We start from the raw sequence: 22,714 nt of genomic DNA on the forward strand, positions 1-22,714 counted from the left end.
TGACTCCTAGCCTCACATTCCATTCACTACACCAGAGTTGCCCCTTGTATATAGACTTATGCAATCCAGAGAGAAACTGATGGACATATGAATCAGTCAAACTAATCTGAGTAGAAAATACACTCTGGTGAAGAATTGGAATGGCACTGGTAAAAGGAGGAGAACATAACTCCTCAGACTGAATCCTGGGAGTGTTAAAACCCAATGCATCTATCACATTCATTCTAAAACTGGGGTGGAGTTGGAACAGGGGAGGGGACATATCAGCAACACATTTAGAACTGATGCAAGGTGACAGAATTTGTTTCTACTGCTTGCAGCTAGAAGCAATTATTCAGCTCTGGGGACCAAAAGTTACCTTCCAAAAGCTCTCTCTCAGGCGTCGTTGTGTTTGCCCTGTTTACATTAATCAGTGGGGCAATGGATTGGAAGATGCAGACTGAAGTTCACAATTTTTTTTGGGGGGGGGTACACCAGTTGAACCATTTCCATTCACACACACTACACAGGAAAAAAAATCAGTTCTGTCCCCTCACTTTGCAGCAAAGGTTAAAGAATGCAAACACTCCTGTAGTGAGATCTTGTATTCTAAGACTTAATTAATTTTACAAAGTGAACTACAGAATGTTACTAATAATAATAATAAATTGTCAACCTAACCCCCCTCCTCAAATTTGACAAAGTCTAGTTTGAGATAGAAGATCCTTGGATTTAAATTCCGCCCTCCACCCCCATCCTTGCAGGTTTGCAAAGAGAGGTTACCATAAGTTAACAAGTTTCGAGAGTGTGCATGTACGGGACCTTGCACAATTCCACACATCTACTTATTCTGGAGGGTTTTTTTTTGGGGGGGGGAGGGGGGGTTGGACAGAAGTAAAAGATCATTTGTGTTTTTGTTACCCATCATCCTCAGGCAAAAAGGTGGAGAGGCTATGAGATTTTGCACTGGTAACGTTTTCTGGGATAATTTTAGAATAATGCGTTACAAAATTATCAGATTAACTGGATCATCAGTTCCAATCTGGATTGTTCTGTGTCACTTCATTGTTTTCTCTGGAATCGAAATGATTCCTGTGAATTCAGGCCATTTGTTTACTTCCATGTTCCTACCTAAATACACACTGTATAAATATACATGGTCATCTGCACCGATTTTTTTTTAAATCTATACATACTTTTGGAAACCAGGATGTAAAATCTCATCCCTCTTCCAGCACTCATAAAACTGAAGCCGTAGCAGAGAGAGGGGATTCAAGGGGCAACAGATTCTTATGACAACACTGAGTTTGAATCCCTCTCACGCTGAGCCCTGCAAGCCCCAACCTCACCTTTTCCTGTTCCAAATGGCAGGGGGTGGGTGAGGCTGGGGTATTTTCCCCTCCAGCCCTCTAATTTAGGATATTCCTCCCTCCCACCCCCACCCCAACCCCCATGATCTGCACTAAATGGAAGGTGTCCTATGAAGGGGAGAGCCTCTCCCAGTGGGCAAAGACTGGATGCTGGGTTCCCTGGATGTGATACCAAACATTCAGCTGTTGGTATGAGAACCCAGGCTGAAGCTCACACCCCATCTCTCCCCACATGTGTCTGTAGCTCATGAAATCTCCTCTCCCTCCTCCCCCCTCCCTTTGAACCTTCTCTGGCTGGCGCTATGCTAAAGTAAGGTGGCATGCCCGCCAGAATCATCGTGGTCCACGCTGTTGAGAATAGCTGTCTGGTCCTCAGGGAGCTGCCGGTGGCAAAGGTCATCCTTCAATGCGGAGAGGCGAGCGAAGGGATCCTGACGAGAGTGTCTCTTCTTCTTGCGGAGGGAGACCGCTTCGTCAGGCCACAGTACCTGAGAGTTGGGAAGTTGCTGAACCTGGGAGGCAGAACCATCTGAAGAGGAAGAGGGAAGGAGAAGGACAAGAGGATTAGTTATCTATAACAATTCCATGAGTCGATGTGGTGCTTTACAGAGCGTGTAAAACAAATGCCTGGGCCCGGCCCTGAGAAGCTCACAGTCTAAGTCAGGATAATGTACCAACCTCCGTGGTTTGGCTGGGGAGAAGGTTAACATAGGATGCTCAGCTGACGGAGGAGGATTTTTGGAGGGATTTGATGGAGGATAGGAAGAGGAAGGTTGTTTTAAGTGTAGGGGACAGTGCGAGGGAAGGCACATAGCTCAGCGGGGGAGTAGGAGACAAAGGGAAGAGTCAGGACAGAGGACCTGAGGAGAAGATAAGGGGCTGGAGAAGGAGCAGGAGGAAATGACAGCAGAGATGTAGGTGGAGAGATGTAGGAGGATCTTGAATTTAAATGGACAGAAAGCCACTAAAGGCATTGGAAGAAGGGTCATTCCAGGGCTCTCCAGCTAATTTCAGGACTACAAAGGGAAGTTATCCCCTTCCTCTTCTGGACTAAGATCTGGACTAACATCCCAAGGAAAAACAAAAAAACGAACAGGAGATGGGGCCTTCCGTTTTACAGCTGAAAGGAGCAGGGAAGCCCTTGTGGCCTCATGGAAAAAGAGCCTGCTTCCTTTGTAAGGATTTGTTGAGCAAGAGAATAAAACATAGGTTTTATAGTAGCTCAGAGACCTTCAGACCATGGGCCTGAATCAACTCCCATTAGAGTCAGAGACTTTAATGAGCGTTGGATCAGGCCTCAAATGGAGGATGGACAGGGAGACTAGTGGGGAGTCTTGTGATCCTCACACTCACTGGATTGTTTTCTGGATTTTGAGGAGCCCTTGGATGACTTTTTGGGCTTCTTTATCCGCTGGTATTTCAGAGCTTCGAGCCTCTCAGGTGCAGCAGCGTTCCCGGATGGAGATGGATGTTCTCTAGAAAGGAAAAGCAGACACGTGCCATCAGTGGCCCCCTGTCACACTCCGGCCAGAAGAGTTCTCGGGTGGGGAGGGACCAGTCATCCTCTGCCATGGAAAGGAAAATGTGAGGAATCCGGGACCGATGGAGTAAGGTCAGCCAGCTGCACTGGAGCTAAATACGATGCTGGTGGAAACATGACACCATCTACTCACTGCCTTTGGGACAGCTGTAGTTTCCCCCCACACACATACACACTTCCCTGTCCACTGTTTCCCTCCCTCTCATACCATGGATGAGTGTAGGTCAGGCAGAAACAGGCAAAGTTTAGAGAGAGGTGTTAGGCTCCAGCCCTGGTTGTTCCTGTGGACAGAATCAAATGCCTGCCGATGGCTAAGCTGTGGAGGAATTGGAAGAGCCACACTGCAAGACAACCGGTACCGAGGCTCACGTCTTAAAAATGCTTTTGTTTCTGTAATTTCAAAACCATTAAAGTAGGTAGAAAGGGGCAGATCCTATGTCCGACAAGGCACTTCTGGGAACCCGCATCAAGCCCCTTTAAAGAAAGAGAAAGCAAAAGGCGTATGGAAACAGGACAGCGGCACCCATGTTACCGCTATGCACATCGCCAGCTATGGCAACAGTGGCCCAGACAGACAGAACACAAGCAGTGACCCTTCCCTTTCCCAACCCCACAGCAAAAACAGGGACCAAATGGCAAACAGAAACACGAAGAGTTTACAAGCCAGCATTGCTGGGGCTGGCAAGTTGGTACCCCCTTCCAGGATCACGGCTCAGAGCCACAACACACACAATAAAATAAGAGCTGACAGGTTGTTTAATCCTTCGATGCCAGGCTTCTGATTTTCTTCCCCAGTAGGATAAGACATACCATGACTTTGAAATTAAAGTACTTACAAGATATTATCATGGGGAGCAGATCTCTATTTCCTACATCGGGATTTTCATTCAGTGGTTTCATTCATGAGTTTCCCCAGCCCATTTCACTGATTTATTGTATGGCTGGTTTATTCTTCCACCAAAGCCTGTTACAAGGTAAATGTTTTCTCTAGAGTTTGGTGCATGAGAAACGGGCTCTTTGTATAAGGTTTTTTTGTGCAGTTCTTTCCCGTCTGCTAGTCCTTCCCTGACTAGATATTAGAAGACAGGACACTGGGGCCAGGTGAGTATAGGAAAACCCTTCCCTCTGGACGAAGTCTGTCCAACTATAAATTTTCCAGTTTTCACAAAGTCTTTATTGACTTTCCCATTCTTTTCCTGGTTTCCCATACCTTTCCCCTGCCAGTTCTATCTTGAGGCACCTCTCCGCCAAAACTGAGAGTTTGCTATCCACCAAAGAAAGCGTCTGAGTCTTGACAGTTAGGGCCAGATAGACTACAGACAAGGCCTGTACTGGAGCCTTCAGACAGCTCAGCTGTGACCTGCGGTTCTCTCAAGCCTTGGAGCCCTTTGTTCTAGCGGAGTGCTACATTCCTGACTATCAGGCAGAGTGCCAAAGAGTGTGGGGGTTTTGAGATAGGAGCACGTGCCCGTGAGTGAATAGGCCACGTCCACAAAGTAGTTTTCACTGTGTGAGACCAAGCCAATATTCAAATCCAGCTCTCCTGAGATGAAAGGGCAGAGATTTAATCCACCAGTCCTCCAATACATTCCCCCTCCCTCTGTCACACCTTTCCAAGTAGGAGGAGACATTCTTTTGGTATCGTTACTGACTCACTGGAGACCACTGATCAAACCGTCTCAAAATATTGTACCTGCTAAGAGAGGGGTAGCTTGTAACATTTCCTGAATTCCCAGGCTCTCCTCATCCTGGTAGTGTTATCAAATGTCAGCCTATCCCCCATCTCCTGCTATACGCCAGGTAAATGCTATGGTCAGACAAAAAAGTCTGTTGTTCTGCATCTCCTGGGGATGCACAAAGGTTGACCACGCTTCACAGAAATTTCTGAAAGGAAGAGGAAAATAAAGGCAACAATTCTTTCCTGGATGGCAGTTTCGAAGAGTTAGCACCAGCAAGGAATATCGCACTTACACCTTCCGCCCATCAACTGGAGGATTCAAAGAAAGAGAGACTGGGCAATGGGAGCAAGAATGGGGTGCCTGTGTCAGATCATTTACACTTCAGTAACACTCCCCTGAAAGGGTTAATCTGAACCCAAATAGGAGCTGGTCCTCTGTTCACACTTCACTGCATTTGAGATTAACCAAGAGTAGTCCAGCACTCTGGGACTCTCATTCGCTCCCATCGACTCCCCTGTGCTCATCGTCAAGACAGCAGAAGAAACTGAGATGAAACCGATAAGCGTGGGGTTGATGGAAGACGACATGTTCAGAGAGGCAAAACTCCCTTTTACTTGCCTGCTGCATGGCAGCCTACGGTAAAAAAGTGGGGGAATTCTAGTTTTCCATACAAAGAGATGGAGAAAGCAGATAGGACAGGCTGGAGCAGCAGACGCAAAAAAAGATTTGGACAAAGACAATGATTACATTAGCCAGTGCATTTCCCACAGATAAAAGTGCCATCTATGGAAAAAATATGAAAGGACCTAAAGCCGGTCCGGTTTGCCTGACAGTCTGTGAGGAATCTGCACTGTTAATGGCCCTAAACCGAAGCAGCTCTCTTTCACTTTCGGATGCCAGTGTGAACTCTCCTCTATCAGCCATCTGGTTATTTGGAGCCCTCCCTGAGATCAATCGAATACACAGAAGACTCTTCCTGTTCAATGTGGAGTATGAATCAAGAAACCAGCCCCTGATTCAACAGCAGGTCAGGAAGAGAAGGATTTGTCCTTGCAAAGCACAAGAACTTGCAAGACACGAATCCCAATCCCTTGTTGTAATCAGACCAGTCTGGTGCTGAATAGGTCTGGGGAGGACTGAACGAAGGGCAGGTTGGAGTAGATACTTGGATTTTATTCTCTGCTCAGTCACTGCAAGAGCTTGGCCAAGTAACTTATCCCTCAATGTGTCTCCATTTCCCCATCTGCAAAATAAAGAGAATACCTACTGCACATGGGGTTTTGTGAGGCTTAAAGTGTTGCAACATACCCTGATAAAAGTATCTGTGGGCCAAATTCAGGGCATTTCATCCATCTAGCTGTGAAAATCTGGATGTGGAGATTATTCTTTATTCTCATCCTGTCCAGCTGGTAGCATCTCATTGTAGTCGACATTTGTTCTAGGAGGGAACTCCAAGTGTTTCATATTTACAGAACCGGGCTTCCCATTACTCGATGCTACATCCCTCATTGCATTTCGGGGGTAAGGCCACAGTGGCATGGTGAGACTGTACGCTGGGACAAGACGAGCTTACGTGGGAAGTGGCTTTTGTAGCAGTAGGTACTTAGCTAGAATACTGAAGGCCGGTGACTTCCAAGGTTTTTAAAGACACTGATATGACTGGCCAAGTTTCTTGATTTTGCTAACAGCACTGAGAAGCATATGGAACATAATGAGCAATTTGATTGAGCAGCTGGGGACCAGCAGATGCAACTGAAAGTGTAAGGTTTAGGGTATAAATCAGCTCCTTTCATATTCACCGCTCAAGCATAGACATCAAGATTTGACGAACGTGCAAAGATACAGATCCTCAGGACCATCTCTGATGGAACAGCTGGAACTCCCCACAAAGCAGGTGGCATTAACTTCAGCAGAGGACGAAACACCTTTTTAGACAAGTCACAATTCCCTCCTGTTGGAACCAAGTGAGACTTTCACCCTCCTAGGATGGGCTAGATTTAGGATGTGTAAGAGAGATGGGACTACAGTTAAATTCCTCTCAGGAAGACAATGTTTGCCTCCAATGGTGAATACAGGGTTATAGCTTAATTTTAGAAGCTAGCGTCCCCGTAACATCTATTTGGTGTTCTCTGATGAGCCACACCTTATTTTGTGCTGCTGAACAACCACTGATACAGGCAATGCTAACGGTTGCCCTCCTCTGCACCCAGCTTACACACACATTACTCCGTGCCTGATTTTACTGAGTTTTCAGTTTTAGGTCAATGGGATACAAGCAAGTGTGTGGCTGCTATATGCGGGCAGGTACTGAGTGAACTTCTCCAAACGGTTCGGACAATGTAACTCAATCCTGACCCAGAGTGACCCATTATTCCAGTCCTGGTCTTCCATCACAAGGTGAAACAGCTTCTGCTCTTTAAATCCTGAACCGAGAAGTAGTTCTAATCTGCAGCACCTATTCCACCGCTGGCCCCCACTGCCACACAACTATACCGATACCGCTCAGCCCTGAGCTGTAGCAGCCCCTGCCACAAGCCTTTAAGAAGATATTCGCAATTGTGACATTTATGATGCTAGAAAAATGCCCACTAGAGATTAGGATGAAACTCCATCAAACTAATTTCCATTTGTTCTCTAAAATAGGACTCCCCACTCCCACATTTCCAGCCACACACAGAGCAAGTGCACTAAACCCATGTTTCACCATATATAGAGTTTGACCTCAGGTGTCGTAGATGTAAAGAGTGGACAATGGCAAAGGAAAGGACAGGTACGCTGCAACAGATTTATAGCCTCTCTACCACCCTTTATTTCTGCAGTCAACTCCGACTCTCCTGTTGTGATTGTTTCTAATACCAGCAAAAAAGACCTCTCATTCCTCCTGCCCCTTTTGTAGTGTTTTGGGCAGCAGCCTATGCACAAAGACCATCCAGAATACACCATGTGTGATGCAGAGGAACCTGTCACTGCACTCATTCACTCTGGAGCACTGAGTCATAATAGGGCAAGGTAGCTTTAAAAATGTAGCAGGTATTTTCTACAAGGTTCTGAAGTGAACTCAGATCCCAGAGTCTACAGAGCATCAGGTTTGGGTCAGAAGAACTAATGGAGAAGTTCTCGGTCTTCAATTTACCACACTTCCAGATGAGCGCGAGTCAGAACCATATGGTCAGAAAGTTACTGAAGGCGCCTCACAGTTACTGAGGGAGTGCACAAAGCAGCCAGCTTCTGAGTGTGCAAAGGGCAGTATCTAGAAGAGAAGAGTGAGTTACAAAGCTTGCACGCTTCACCACTCCTCCTTAGCAGAGCTGAAACAAGAGTCTCCGGTATCCATAGCAAGAAGGGCTTTATCCCTAGGCTAAAAAAGCAGCTCCACTTGTCCAACCCAGCAAAGAATCTCTGTTGCTCTTCTTCAAATGCCTTTGCATGTAGGAGGTTAGAAGGGTAGCAGACGAAGCCTAGGGAAGAACGGCAACCCATCTCCACCAGAATGGGAAGAAAAGTCACAAGAAGAGGCAGGAAGATCCCAGGGTGCAATATAAAAGTTTTCCCTCACCACACACGTCCTCCCTGACTCTCTTCCCTTGAACAAACGGGCAGAGAACTTCAGCAACAGCTTGGCGACTAAAGGTCCGGTCTGAAACCATCTAGACAGCCTATATCCCACAGGTTCAAATCCTGCCCAGGTTTACTCCATCCTACACCCTTCCAAGATTATAAACTCCATTGATCAACATGGGGTTCTTTCATGCAAGGAAATATTACAAGCTAAGAGCGGTTGTGTGCGTTGCATGGACACTAAAGATCCCATGAGACTTTTCTTAGGAGTAGGAGTTTCCTCTTCCCCTCCAGTCTTGTGCGGGATTGACTGCTGCCTCCACCCCCAGAGGATGCTGTGGGTGCATCACTTGGGATCAGCTTAGGATCCTTCAAAATCAAAAGATGCTAGAGAAACACAGAAGTCAACACTCCCTTTCCACAGAGCTGCTGCCAAGCCACAGCCACAACCACCGCAATGAGATAAAAAGGAGCGGATAACAGCAGGGCGCACACTGGAAGATGGCATCCCGTCTACAGGTCTGCAGACAACACAACTCATCTATACAACAGACTTCACCATGCTGACAGGAGAGGAACAAGGAAGAAAGGAGAAGAAAAGAAGGGTGGGAGAGGAGAGGACAGGAAGAAAAAAAGAAGATCAGAGGGGAAAAAAAGAAGATAAATGAAACCAGGAGTGAGAAAATAAAAAAAAAAAAAAAAACAAAAAAGAAAAAGAAAAGAAAATCACTCAGACAAGCGGACTCAACTTCTCCAAGCGAGAGTGGGTGTGAAACACATGCAGAGGATCAGCACATGGACAGTCTTTAAAGGGGAACCTACTTGTTTCAAACTAAACGAGAGGAGTCATCGTCCTCCCCCACACTGGGGGTGGGGCAGCTTCCTCACCCATGGAATGGACATGGCTTTGCCACTTGCACCTAGGAGGCATCAGAGGCTTTGCGTACCAGGTACTGACTGCACTGTCCAAAGGGAGGAGAGGAGCTGGGGTTGTCAGCACACGACAGCCTAGGATGCAGAGGTAGCACAGGCGCTCGCCTGCCTTCCCTGTGGTTTTTGGGTTTCCTACGGCAGTGAGATGACAGAACCAACTCTTCCCAGTTAGGAGACGTTCATGGCACATTGGGTTCAATTAAAAAGAAAAGGGAAAGTTACTAGCGCTAATTTGAACACGGCATAAATTACCCACACCCTTAAATAAAACTTGCCTGCCCTTCGCACAGCAAGAGATATTGCAAAAGCCTTCCCACTCCAGCCATGCCAGGGAAATATAAACGAACACTACATGCAGAGAGTCTCTTGTATCCCTCTATTTGCCCCCATCTGCCTGTCCCATCCAGGCCAGCCTGATCTGCATGCATCCCCACAGTGGAGATCCCATTCACACTGCTAGCAGTGCCCGGCTGCTGATGGGTAAGCCACCACAGAGCTCATAAACCACATCTTCCCTCCCCCTCTCTGCTTTTCCTACTGCAGCATAAAACCTGGCTGGTCTGGTATAAAACTCCGGTGCCCCTGATCACTGACAATTTTACGACCCTAAATCATAAAGAAATTACTTGGCTGCGCTGTTTATGGGATTCTTTTCTTATTAGCGTGCAGGATTTATTATCCCTCTGCCTTCCCCATTCGAGATAATGGCTCTCTCCCTCCTCTAGCTGAGGGAGAACCTGACAGTGAACCCAGGTTCAACTACAATGGGTTCTGCGCCCAAGTCCCAGAGTAAAATGCATTTCAGTCCCTGGTCATCAGGCCTTTGCTGGCAGACATTTTTGCGGCTTAGCTGCTGCTGAGATCTTTTATAGACATGCATGAACATCTCAGCCTGGAATCGGCGTGAGAAGAGGATTGAAAAGGCTTCAGGTCTGCCATTGGTACCTGGAGTGGGGTGTGGGGCAGAAAGTTTCCAGGGCTAAACAGAACATCCCAAAAGGAGGACCTCTCTCTCGGTGGCTTCTGAAGCTCTCTGGAAAGGAATGAAGCTGTCTGGTTGGCAGCTATGAGGGTAATGCTCCAAAAGGAGACAGTAGTAAAGACGTCACTGCTCCCTCTATCAGTCGCACACTCTGCACTCTCCCCCCACCCAGATGGGTCTCGGTGCGATAGACCCACCAGTCCAACACCTCATTCTCTGCCCTGGTTGAATATCCAGCTCTGTATTGCCCTCCCATCCCCCCCGCAACACACCCTCCAGACATCCCCATCTGTCTCCCTGATCACAATCCTCGGAGAGAGCTAGGAGGATTGTATCCCTTTGGGTATCACTTCCAGCTTTCGCTAAGCTGTTAGACCTGCTGGGTCTAGTGTCTTATCCAGTCACACAGGCTCACGCTTGGGCTAGGAGCTGGATCTCACCCTTTGATAAGCAGCACAGGACAGCTGCTGTAAATTTCTGGGAATCTGCTGCTCTATGGGTGCATGCAGGCTCTCCGATAGTGGAAATAAAAGTAGGCCTGGGACACTGCATTCCTGGCAGCCAATGCCGTTGGTATTGGCCTGCGTGTCACTTCAGCTGACCTTCACTTCTGGTCTTCAGAGCTAGTACTTGGTAACATTTAGCTCCACAAAAGGACTCAGTGAAAGGAAGACGAGGAGGAAGCTCAACCACTACAAACGAATCTGGAAACAAGTTCCTATTTCGCTCTTCCATTTCTGTGCCCGGACCTTGCTAGATCTGTGAAACTGTCCCCAGAAAGTCTCCAAGAGGTATTTTCCTGGAGCAATCTTGCAAGATTTGCTTACGTCACTGTAATCATTGTTGGGTTTGAAGCCACCATGCCAAGTTTCATTGAAAAAAAATTTCAGAGAGGTGAGGCTTCTATTGTAATTGAATTACTACAGTTCAAAACAAAGATTTAACACAGATGAGCTGAAGCTATGCACTGTACCGCTGCAAACGGCAAAAGAAAAAGGGGGAAAAACACAGAACTCCTCCAGTTTAATACAATTTAGGAATCTTGGGAATGAAGGGGAGGGGGGGAACCCTCAGCTGTTAAAATAAAATTGGAGAAGTATTTTGAAACTGGGTTCCCTTTACTGAATTCATGGAATGAGATCATAGTCCTAAATAACTAACTGTTTGCTAGCAGATATCAAACTGAGAGCTACGATTAGGTGTTGCTGAACATGTGCCCGTTTTGTATTGTTAGTCCCTTATTTGTATCCACATGATAAACCCGGTATTAAGATTTAATTCTCCAATAGCACTGAACATTTATATAACACTTTCACAGACCATTTCTCACCACTCATCCGGGTACGTATTACTATCCCCACTACCAGAGGAGGAAAGTGGAGGCATAGACAGGTGAAGTGACTTGCCCAAGGTCACGCGAGTCAGTGGCAGAGCTGCAATTAGAACCTACTTGTTCCTGGCTCCCAACCCTGTTCAATCCACTAGACCATGCACCTCCCTACAGAATACAGAATGAGGAGCTGTCTCCCCTCCTCACCAGGCTTTAGGATGACCAGATAGCAAGTGTGAATAATTGGGACAGGAGGTAAGGGGTAATAGGAGCCTATATAAGAAAAAGCCCCCCAAAATCGGGACTGTCCCTATAAAATCGGGACATCTGGTCACCCTACCAGGCTTGCCCCCACAAAAGTCACAGCCATACCAAGTCTTTCTACTTGTATCCCGACTGTGGATAGGCCTCACTGAACCTGTGAGAGCGCTGAGGCACTGCTGAGTGGGAAAACCCAAAAGCCACAGAGACCTCGTGTGCAAAGGTTTTGTCCTAGTAGTTTACAATTCCTTATTCCCCTTTAAAGGAAGAGATGGGATTGGAAAAGCCCCTTCCATGCCCCACTCCCCGCCACCCTCCGACAGCCCCCACGCCATCCTTTCGGACTTGGATCACCCTTACCTATTGAGCTGAGGAGAAGCTTGTCTCGACAACACTGCCCAGATAGCTGAGATTAATCAAAAACAAAGCAGTTAACAACACCCGCAAGGAGCCGAGCTCCGCAACACATCAGCACGTCAAAAACGCCAAAGGAGAAGTAGTGGGGGAAAGAAACAAACAAAAAAAAAACCCAAAACCAAACGAGGCTGGAAACAAAAGGGGGAAGAAACAGAAAAGAAAAATCAACAAAGCGGATGAAAACACTGCATAAAAGCGCAGACGACAGTGCTCTAACACAGAATTGTCCTGTGACTTCCCTATACCTGCTGGGCCTCATCAAGGTGTCCTGGCTATATTAGATTGGTTGTATATATATCCACACGCGAGATGATTATATATATTTTTAAAGCCACAACAGAATTGATTTGAGGTTGATTTTGTTACTACAGACCCCCCTCCAGTATAAGCACCCCTCTCTGACCCATTCACCCGGTCTCCTGAAACCGGCAATAAACAACAGTGCTGAATGGGCTAATTGGGTTTCTAAGGACTTAAAGCTTCCAGGTACCAGAGAGAATAAGTGAAATGCAAGGGGCACCGCAGGGTGAAAAGCCAGGCTCCCACCCCCAAACCTTGCTGTTTTCCTGATGTGACACTAACCTCCCTACACCTCAGCCAATGCTGGCTACACAAGTTTGAACATCGTCCTTCCTCCTTGCCTGCCCCAAGGCTCCTCTCTCCACTGAGTTTAACTGCACTGTGCTTAATAGTTTACTTCAAGCCATTAATTCCCGAGCTCCACGAGTTGAGGGATCAAGAGGTTAAACCCCACTACTTGAAAAAATAGAATTTAAAACAAAAGACAAAAGGATGGAAGGAAAGATCATCTACAGGATCTAAGGTGCTGCGAAGGAGACGAGGGAAAGAAGAAAAAGAGGCAGAGACGGAGCGAAAGAGAAGAAAAACAGAAAGACGCTTTGCCTGGCGCAACCCTGGTACCTGGAAAACCAGCCGCTGGAGTTTAGTGCAGCAGCCTCGTTCTTTGGGGCAGGATCTGAGAATACCGGCAGCTTCCTGATTTCCGTTCGGGTGAATTTCTTCTCCTGACATGCTGTTCATGGGACTAAGTCCTTGCACCCTCTCCCCGCCCGAGTCTTGGGGCTGCAGCATCGCTTTTGGAGATGGAGCGGCACGGTCACCTTTGTGGCCATCTCTGTGGTTCGCTATGGTCACTAGACTTTGTGGGGAAGGGCAGAAAGAAGCCAGAGAGCCAGGCACACACTACTGTTCCAGGAAAGTCAAGAGCCAGGAAATAAGAAAGGAAACTGCCGGTGACCCTTGGTCACTTACCCAACAAGCACAGGTAACGAGACACCTAATCTAGTTCCTTACATGGACAGGCCCTTCTCCACACATCCGAAAACACACACTCCCAATCCCAAAGAGACTTGCGAGGGGAAGAGCAGCTGTTGGAGATAATGCACCATGAACGACCGACTGTTCCTCTGCCTATTTAACCCACTAACATGAGCAGTGTCCTAACGGTGCCAGTAGCGAGAGCCTCTTCAGAGCAGGGTCCTACAATGACAACTGGAAGTCACCTCCAAAAGGGATGCTGCAGCGTGTCCAGACAACCCCTATGATTTCAGATGATGATGATCATGATGATGATGGGGGGAAGGAGTTGGAGGCAATGGGTGAGGTGGGGTGGGGAAGGAAAGGCAGATAAAGGGCAGCTAAAGGATTCATACACTTACCCCGAAGTGGATAATGTTGTCGGTGTAGGCTCAGGTCTGAGAATCTCCTCCCCAGCCCTCCTCGGAGAGGGAATTTGTCCAAAAACATCCATACTGTCCCCGGGAAGGGAGGGGCACTGAGAGGAGGGGTAGCCAGTGGCCAAAGAGGTGAAGGCCATGGCAGGTCGGTAGCTGGGGCTTTCTCCCCTGCTGCTTTGAGCCGGGGAGCCGGTCGATGGGGTGGACTTGCGGGAGAAGCTGACTGCCGCGGGGGGCTGCAGGGTGATCTCCGACATCTCCGCTTGCTGGATGAGACCCGGTCGCGGTCTGGCACGTGCAGTCAGCTCCGGGGAGCTGTTGCGGGAGCTGAGGGGGCTTTGGGTCAGAGGGGAAAGCCTCGAAGGTTGTAGCACCACCTGATGTAAACTGGGTTCAGCCCTCCTGACTTGCCGAGGGCTAGGCCGAGGTCTGGGTTGGGGCTCATACCACCTGGTGTCCAGGCCAAATGTGCTTGTGCCACTGTGGCTGACTGACTCGGACGGTTCATGGTAAGGCAACACGGGTATGCCCATACCTTGACTGGTATGTCTTAGCTGCCCTTGACTCCCCATAGGTTGCATAGGTTTGTCCTGCCATTTGGTGGTGGTGGGCACAGAGGGTTGGCTTCTGCCAGGTGGCTTGCCAGTCCAACTCTTTGGTGCCTCCAGGGGCAGAATGCCAGGATAGGATGCAGGGACCTGGAGGGAGGAAGGGGGCAGGCCCCTAGGAAGACAGGCCGTCAGCTGCACACACTCTGCCACCTCGCACTGGTGGAGCTGTTGAGGGAATATCATGGGAGAAGCCTCTAGGCTGCTGAAAGGGAACTCAGTCCTGCCCCATGGCTCAGGAGACCGGCCCCCTGTTGGCGTCTGAGTCAGGGGCAACGTGCTGTTGGAAGTATTTTCTCCATTCTCCTCAGGGATGGTGGGGTGTCCAAAGGGGCCCTCGGGGTGCAGAGGAGGGGAGGACATGACAGAACTGAGAGGGCTGACCTCTGGCATGTAGAAGGGCGGAGGGTCCATTTCCCCAGGACTGCTGCTGCTGAGGTAACCGTAAAATTGGCTGTGGTGGAAAGGCCTCGGGGCTGGCGGTCTGGCCTGACCAGTGGCCTGCAGGTGGCTCTCCAGAGCACCTGTGCCCTCCAAGCCCCTGTGGAATCTGGGGCTGTATGCTGGTGGCTGAAGGTAGGATTCCTGGCTGGAAGAGAGAGGGGTCAGCTGAGATTTGAGGGCTGCCACAGATGAGGGCACAATGGGGTCGTCATTCTCTTCGTCTGACTGGCGAAACTCAGGGTACATGTCTGTCTCCTCCACAAAGGGGAAGCCCTCTATCCGGCGGGTCTTGAGTGAGGGCTCCATCTCTGAGGGGTCCATGACAAAGCGGCCATCGGGCCCACGGCTGATGAGCTCAATGGGGGTAGTAGCCTCGGCTTCAGCCTCAGCCTTGGAGACACTGTACTTCTTGCTGCTAATGGCCCTCTTGGTCTTCTTGTAAAGGGACAACTCCTTTTCCTTGCTGGGGCTCAGCATACGCTTGCCCTGCTGGCCTTGGTCATCAGAGGACTCCGAGGGGGGACGGAGGGTGCGGATGCTCTCGGGACTCACTTTACCGGAAGACAACCTGGACCACAGAGGAGAGAAACCAAAAAAAAAAAAAAAAGGGGGAGGATGGTCATGGGGAAAGGAGAAAAATCTGGGGCTTGCGCAGCAGGATCACGGGCCAGTTGGGCACAAAAAGAAAAAGCCTTAATTGTTCCTGGAAGAGGGAGGCCTGGAAGAATTTAGTGTGGGCATTATTATGATGGCAGAAGCTCACGTGGTTCTAACATAGGCCCCAGGAGCGTGCTGGGCAGAGGCATGTGTAAGAAGGAAGACAAAAAACAGGTGTCCGCTACTTCTCCCTCCCGACTGCCAAACAGAATATGAAACATTTCCTCTCTCATCCCCCCTCAAGCAGGCAATCCACTGCAATTTCTTGAAATTAGCTCGACAGACCCATAAGTCTGAATGAAAACAAGTCCAGAGCTTAGCTTCAGTTTGGCTAAGTACCCAAAGGTTTGTATGTTCATTTGAATTATCTGAGCCTTTTGCAAAACTAGGCTGGGAAACCTCTCAGTAAGATGTTCTCCCTCATGTGATTTCATGTCTAGTGCTTCAGATTGCTGTTGGGGAAGAACAGCACAAGAACATCCCCTCTGGTGGAATTTGGCAACTTCTGATCCCAGCTCACAAAATGAGAAGAAAAAATACTTATGATTTTCCCCCAACCCTGGAGTGTAAGGATTAAGGCTTGAAAAGGGAAGAAGGAGGCAGCTCCTAAGAGTTCACTGCCCTGCCCCCGCCACCACCACACACACAGAAGTCTTGGGACAAACAGGATTAGACACACAGACTCAGCAGATCCAATTGAGATAATGGGGGCAAGGAAATTGAAAAGTGTGGTCTTCTCAGTGAAATGGAAGAGCCCACAGGAGGGAAGGGGGGAACGACATCAGCAGAACGAGATTTAAAAAAAAAACAAACAAAAAAAACCAAATATCAGGGTCAGCACAGATCTCCTGCATGATGCTCCTGAAGCTACTGCATGAGGTGATCAGAGGCCAGACTATTACTCTCACACCAGAGACACCCCCTGTTTCTATCTACCCTCGCTGGCGGATGCACTGAGTACTGCTGATGGTCTCTGGAAGGAGTTGAGACCAGTGGGACACAGTGATCCAGACTTCAGTGGAGTGTGAGGAGGAAGATAAAATGGGGGAATCTTCAAGGCAAAAAAAGAGTTGCTCTTAGAACTCTAAATTTCCCAGTTAAAGAAAAAACAAAAAGGTGAAATATTCTTAGATACAGTGAAACTTGCATTAAGGATCCACCACTTCTTTTAAGCAGCCACTTAAAAATTGCCAGTATAAGGCTAACGGCACATTGGGCTGCATTAGTAGGAGCATTGCCAGCAGATTGATGGAAGTGATTATTCCCCTCTATTCGGCACTGGTGAAGCCACATCTGGAGTAGCGCATCCAGTTTTGGGCCCCCCCACTATAGAAAGGAGGTGGACAAATTGAAGAGTCTCCAGCAGAGGGCAACGAAAATGATCAGTGGGCTGGGGCACATGAGTTACGAGGAGAGGCTGAGGGAACTGGGCTTGTTTAGTCTCAGGAGAGAAGAGTGAAGGGGGATTTGATAGCAGCCTTCAACTACCTGAAGGGGGGTTCCAAAGAGGATGGAGCTTGACTGTTCTCAGTGGTGGCAGATGACAGAACAAGGAGCAATGGTCTCAAGTTACAGTGGGGGAGGTATACATTGGATATTAGGAAACACTTTCACTAGGAGAGTGGTGAAGCACTGGAATGGCTTACCTAGGGTGGTGGTGGGATCTCCATCCTTGGAGGGGTATTTAAGGCCCGGCCTGACAAAGCCCTGGCTGGGATGATTTAGTTGGTGTTGGTCCTACTTTGAGCAGGGGGTTGGACTAGATGACCTCCTGAGGTCTCCTCCAACCCTAATCTTTTATGATTCTATGAATTCCACCTGAAAACAAAAAAGTCCAGCACTACTCCCTTGGGAAATCTCCTGTGACAGGCTTCATTGGTAACTACTTCCTCTGCTCCTGCTCTAAAGCCAGGCAGTCTCTTGCAGCCTATTTTGTTCCAAAGACTTAAGGAACACCAAAAGCATCAGACCCCAGGATCAGCAGATTTGAGACACTCAATATTAGATATTTCCATTTCCTGCAAGCAGCATCCCTACGAAGAGGCGTCTCCAAAACTACCAGACAGAACACAGCCTGAGTGGCACCTCTAAGGCGGAGATACTTACGGAGACTCCAGACTCTTCCTGCAGTGGGTTATCGAGAGAGGAGGGTCTGGAAAAGAATAAAAGAGGGAGAGAAGAGAGAGCACTAAAGAGGCGCAATAGGCAGAAAGAGGCAACAAAAATCTTACAATCAACAGCAAGAAAAAAAAAAAAAAAAAGACACTTGACAAGAGGCCAAATTTTGGTTGATCTAGTGCTTTAATAGTCGCAGACAACAAACAACTCCAGACAGTTTCCTATCCTTTCTGTTATCACCAAATCATACACACTAGAGATAAAAGAGTCCACCCTCCGCATCCCCAGCCCATGTGAATTTCCCTGCGGGGCATGACTGTCCCAGTTTATACAACTTAAGTGATGAGGCTTCCACCACTTCTTTTGGGTGATTCTCTACACCAGGGGTGACAAAACTTACTGACCCTCGGAGCGGCATACAATAAATCTTCAGACATTTGAGAGCTGCAAAACACTCACAACTTGCTTCGTGGGGTGGCACCTGCCAGGGAGGCGCACCTGGCTGAGCCCTGAGCCCTGGCACCCCTCCCCCCCGTGGGGGCTAAAGCCACAAGACCCCCCCGCCCCTCCCCTGCACGGCAGAAGCCCCGAGCTCTCTTCCCCAGTCTGGTTGGCGGAGAATGTGGGGGGAGCACAGGGAGCTCTGCAAGCTGCACTTTAACTGTAAAAGAGCCATGACTTGGCCACTCCCGCTCAATAGTCTAAAATGCAACAGTTCTCATGCTATAGGATCCATGAAACACCAGTGATATGAGCAGCTGTTCTTGGCGGCCCTCAGAAGGAAGTGACTTGAGAACCAAACACTGGAGGGCCGTGGGAAGGGAAAGCATCTGCAAGGAGGTTCTCTCCCCAAGAATGAAGAATCCCCAAACCTAAAACCCACTGGCCTAACAGATATCACCATTAGGAAGGTCCCCCTGCCACATCAACCTAGGTACCTGTCTCAATTTCATCTTCATCCCCACCTTGCCTCTACCATTTCTGATCACAAGATGTTTCAGACCGTGGGAGAGGCTCCTGTATAGCCCGAACGCATCTCTTCCCTCACGCTGCTCTAGCACGTAAGCACTTCCTTCTTCTCTCGCAACACTGAGATGTTGGGGTTTTCTCAAAGCGAGCCTCCAGACCTCAGCACACATATCTGGCACTTGTTACTTATTTAACCCATCTGTTCAGATTAGAGGTGAGGAATAAGTGGGAGCGGAAGGGCCAGGATCCAAACAGTCACAGCTGAAGGATAAAGTTCGGGCAAGCTTCACCCGAAGACGCTCGAGAGAAAGACAGACAAGGAAGTTGACCACAAAATGCCACAGGTGGAAAATACGAAGTAGCAGGGCTCACCTTTCTTGCGCTTGAGCTTGCGTTTGCGTTGTTTGTTGACAAAGCAGGCAGTTAGCGTGCTGAAGAGGATGGCAGCAGCCAGAAAGCAGATGGTGGCAACAATGCCCGCCAGCACAGGTCGGGCCAAACCATCGTCCGTCAGGTCAGGCGGGGGGAATATGTCTGCAGAAAAAGGGGAATCCTTTGAGTTCTAAAAGAAACTGTTCACCACCACCAGGGTCCTCATCACTGTTTGGAAAGTGAGGTTTGCACAGGGTATGTAAACGAGTTGCAGAACTGGACGGTTCAGGGGATTGATGCTCAGGTTCAGAGCCTTTCCCAACTAGTTTCAGAGTAGCAGCCGTGTTAGTCTGTATCCGTTGCCACGAGTACTCCTGTTCTTTTTCCCCAACTAGGTTACTGGTTTAAATCCAGCCCAGAGTGGTAGTGAGTGAACACTGATACTCTCAGATGCCTGGGAGGTGGCCTAGGAGATACTTTCGGGTCTCAGCCCAGAGCTTAACAAAGACAGATCCACATCACAAAAGAGTATCATCACTATTGGCAATCCACTTAACTGGAGTGCAGTCATAGCACTGGCAGTAGTGGTGGAAGCTCTGCAGGGATCGTTCTAGGAGTGAAAGGGGAGTTCAGTCCTTGTGTCCCCATTCAGTCCTTTGTCTTTCTGAGGAGACTACCAACAAGGAGACCAAATGTGCTGGTAATCCCCCCACCCCATATTCTTACATCATACATATCACTGTGGTATGTAAGCACCCCAGAGTTAATGTGCACACCTGCCTACTGGATATGCACCGAGACCCACACTATCAGTACTCACAGGCCACGGAACAGTTATCCAACAACATTCAGTGTTTGCTGATCTGGCAGGATTTGAATCAGCAAACTTAACATTAGCTTATTTATAAGTGTGTGTACACAATTACTGGGAAGTGATTTTACATGATTTATGCTAACTAAATCTATCCACTTAGTTGTTCATATCAGTGCTTGTAAACCTGTCACTAGCACCAGCTTGTAGAACTTTTTGGGCTGAGACCGTAGTAACTGACATTGTGTAATTACATCTGGCCATAAGCTGAGGTCAGCTACACACCCAAGAGCTAGCAAATTCAGGCAGACAAAAGAGGAATCTAATCTTTAAAAAAAACAAACGAAAGTCAAGTATGCAACTTGCATCCAGCAAAGTGCTTCTGCATAACACCACCTGAGGGCAGTGCTAGTCTGGATTTGTCCTGTACACAGCATAATTGAGATATCATTGGTCTCATATCGTGAGCTGGTGTAATTTAGGTTCCCATAGTTCTTATTTCCATCTCTCCTTCCCTGGATTATATTTCCTTCCATCACAACTTGCTATTTTTTATATGGTAGGTTCTCCTGCAGACTGGGAAATATTCCTCTGTGCTGTGGTGTATGCAGGGCTGCATTGTGCTTTCTTGTGCTGCTGTGTGTTGCCAGTCCCTTTTGTAGAGCTACAATGCTTTTGTTTTTACTCCCTGGTGCAGTATCACACTGCCATGTATGCAGCTTTCATTTTCACGTCAATGCTGCATATTTCCTGGGTTGGAGCACTGTTCTCAGTGCATGTGGCACAACTGTGGTGCGCTGCGACTCCCTGGTTTGGGCTATGACTGTTATTTGGTACCATATTGTGCTCTGTTACAGTATACAACACCGAGTTTTGCATGGGAGTTGCAGAATACTCCGTTTCTGGTGAAGTCAGAGGGACCTCAATTCCCGAAGTACCTGGCAAGATCAGACCCTGCATCTCACCACACTGCAATATCGCCTTCCCATCTGGGCTCTGGGCTTAAGTTGTTTGGGGCTGGAAGGACGGAAGGACACTTACCTGTACTGGAGACACCTGCAATGTTACTAGGCTCACTGATGAGGTCCTGCATGACAGCCAGAACTCGGAACTCATACCAGGTGTCCTACAACATCAAACACAACATGAGCCACTAGTCAGAAGCTTCCTTCAACAATTTAGCACACCAAAGCAAATCAGGCACCAGGATGCCTTCTCCAGACCACATAATGGGAATCCTCAACATTGTTCTAGAGGGACTGCCCTTCCCTTGGGCTGATAAGGGAATTTGTTCTTCACTGGGTCTAGACTTTGGGACACCAAATTAGCCCTTACTGTGGAAATAAGCGACAGACATCCTAAAAGTATTCCCCGAATGCTCTCCCAGTGTTGCAATACATATGGTGCACAATCAGTAACCCAGGCAAAGGGCCAATCCATTATAAAAACCAAAGGGCACTCAGTCAGACCACCTCTTACCTGAGACAAATCCTTGGCAAAAAAGTCATTGTCACTCCCCAAGATGGCATCGTCCAATATCTCCCACCTCTCCCCTACGCGGAACTCCATGATGTAATGATCAATTGGAAAGCTGTGATTGGCTGGAGGAAGCCACGACAACAGGACTCCTTGCTGCGTCCGATTGGCTGTTAGGCATCTCGGTGGGGTAACCAGCACCAGTGGTTCTGGAGTTGTTACAGGGAATGCTGAAGACACACAGGACAGGGAGGGGATGGGGCAGGGAAAGCATTTAGTGGAGTCCAGAAAAAAAGAGCAATAAGGTCTACAACTGGCTACTTTCTCCTGTTCACTTCAGTGTGCACATGCTCCCTTCTCTTCTGTCATCCTTCCTCTACAGATCCAACACCACCTGCAGCTGTGCTGGTCAGGATTTAAGCTACTAGAGCTGTGACTCCACAGGCCTCAAGGCATACACCAACCACCTGCAAGATTCATGGGAAAAGGACCGCACAATGGAGGAGCACTAAGGGCATTTTAATACTTTCTCATAAGCACTGGCCATTGGCTGCTGTCTGAGACTGGATAACGGACTAGAGGGACTCTGGTTTGATCCACTATGGCAGTTCCTACTGCTCTGCAACTGTAGGTTTAAGACATGCAGCCACACAGGTAGCATCAGCAAGGTCTCTTCTCTGAAAGATGCCAAGAAGTCTTTATGAGAAAAGGAACAGCCACAGATACAAGGAGGCCAAGAAAAAAGAGGGATACAGTCTCAAAGTCCACTCATTCCTGGACCTGTTTGAGACCACCCACAAGAGAACCAGAGGGAATGGTGATTTCGTGCTGTGACCTGGTCTGAGATAGGGTGTACATTACAACCGGTTAGTGCCAATGAGTTTTGGTTACTACCAGCCTGGGCTGCATGTGAAACAAAGACCTGGAGGTAAAACGATATTGAGATAGTCATAGATTCTAGGACTGGAAGGGACCTCGAGAGGTCATCGAGACCAGTCCCCTGCCCTCATGACAGGACCAAATAGACTGTCTAGACCATCCCTGACAGACATTTATCTAACCTACTCCTAAATATCTCCAGAGATGGAGATTCCACAACCTCCCAAGGCAGTTTATTCCAGTGTTTAACCACCCTGACAGTTAGGAACTTTTTCCTAATGTCCAACCTAAACCTCCCTGCCCATTGCTTCTTGTTCTATCCTTAGAGGCTAAAGTGAACAAGTTTTCTCCTCCTCTTTATGACACCCTTTTAGATACCTGAAAACTGCTATCTTGTCCCCAGTCTTCTCTTTTCCAAACTAAACAAACCCAATTCTTTCAGCTTTCCTTCATAGGTCATGTTCTCAAGACCTTTAATCATTCTTGTTGCTCTTCTCTGGACCCTCTCCAATTTCTCCTGAAACTCCTGAGCCAACAAATCACCACTCAAGACAAGATTTCAACATTTATCTCTGCAATCTGGTGAATCCTGTGGTGCTTGATGACTAAGACATAGGGCATATTGGTACTTGCA

General features: G+C 48.1%; 1 protein-coding gene across 2 annotated transcripts in view; it reads right to left on the reverse strand.

The window, feature by feature from the left end:
- Positions 1 to 1,495: 1,495 nt before the first annotated feature.
- IGSF9B (immunoglobulin superfamily member 9B) overlaps positions 1,496 to 22,714 on the reverse strand; it is a 98,257-nt gene continuing 77,038 nt past the window's right edge. For both annotated transcript variants that reach the window (XM_054049514.1, XM_054049515.1), the window contains exons 14-20: positions 21,205 to 21,431; positions 20,767 to 20,851; positions 18,915 to 19,076; positions 17,562 to 17,607; positions 13,729 to 15,366; positions 2,703 to 2,824; positions 1,496 to 1,878 (exon numbers count right to left, since the gene is read on the reverse strand). In XM_054049514.1, coding sequence (XP_053905489.1) covers positions 1,655 to 1,878; positions 2,703 to 2,824; positions 13,729 to 15,366; positions 17,562 to 17,607; positions 18,915 to 19,076; positions 20,767 to 20,851; positions 21,205 to 21,431 — 2,504 coding nt within the window. In that variant the 3' untranslated portion in view covers positions 1,496 to 1,654. The remainder of the gene's footprint in view (positions 1,879 to 2,702; positions 2,825 to 13,728; positions 15,367 to 17,561; positions 17,608 to 18,914; positions 19,077 to 20,766; positions 20,852 to 21,204; positions 21,432 to 22,714) is intronic.

Source organism: Malaclemys terrapin, chromosome 15, assembly GCF_027887155.1.
Source record: "Malaclemys terrapin pileata isolate rMalTer1 chromosome 15, rMalTer1.hap1, whole genome shotgun sequence".
NCBI classification, from domain to species: Eukaryota; Metazoa; Chordata; order Testudines; family Emydidae; genus Malaclemys; species Malaclemys terrapin.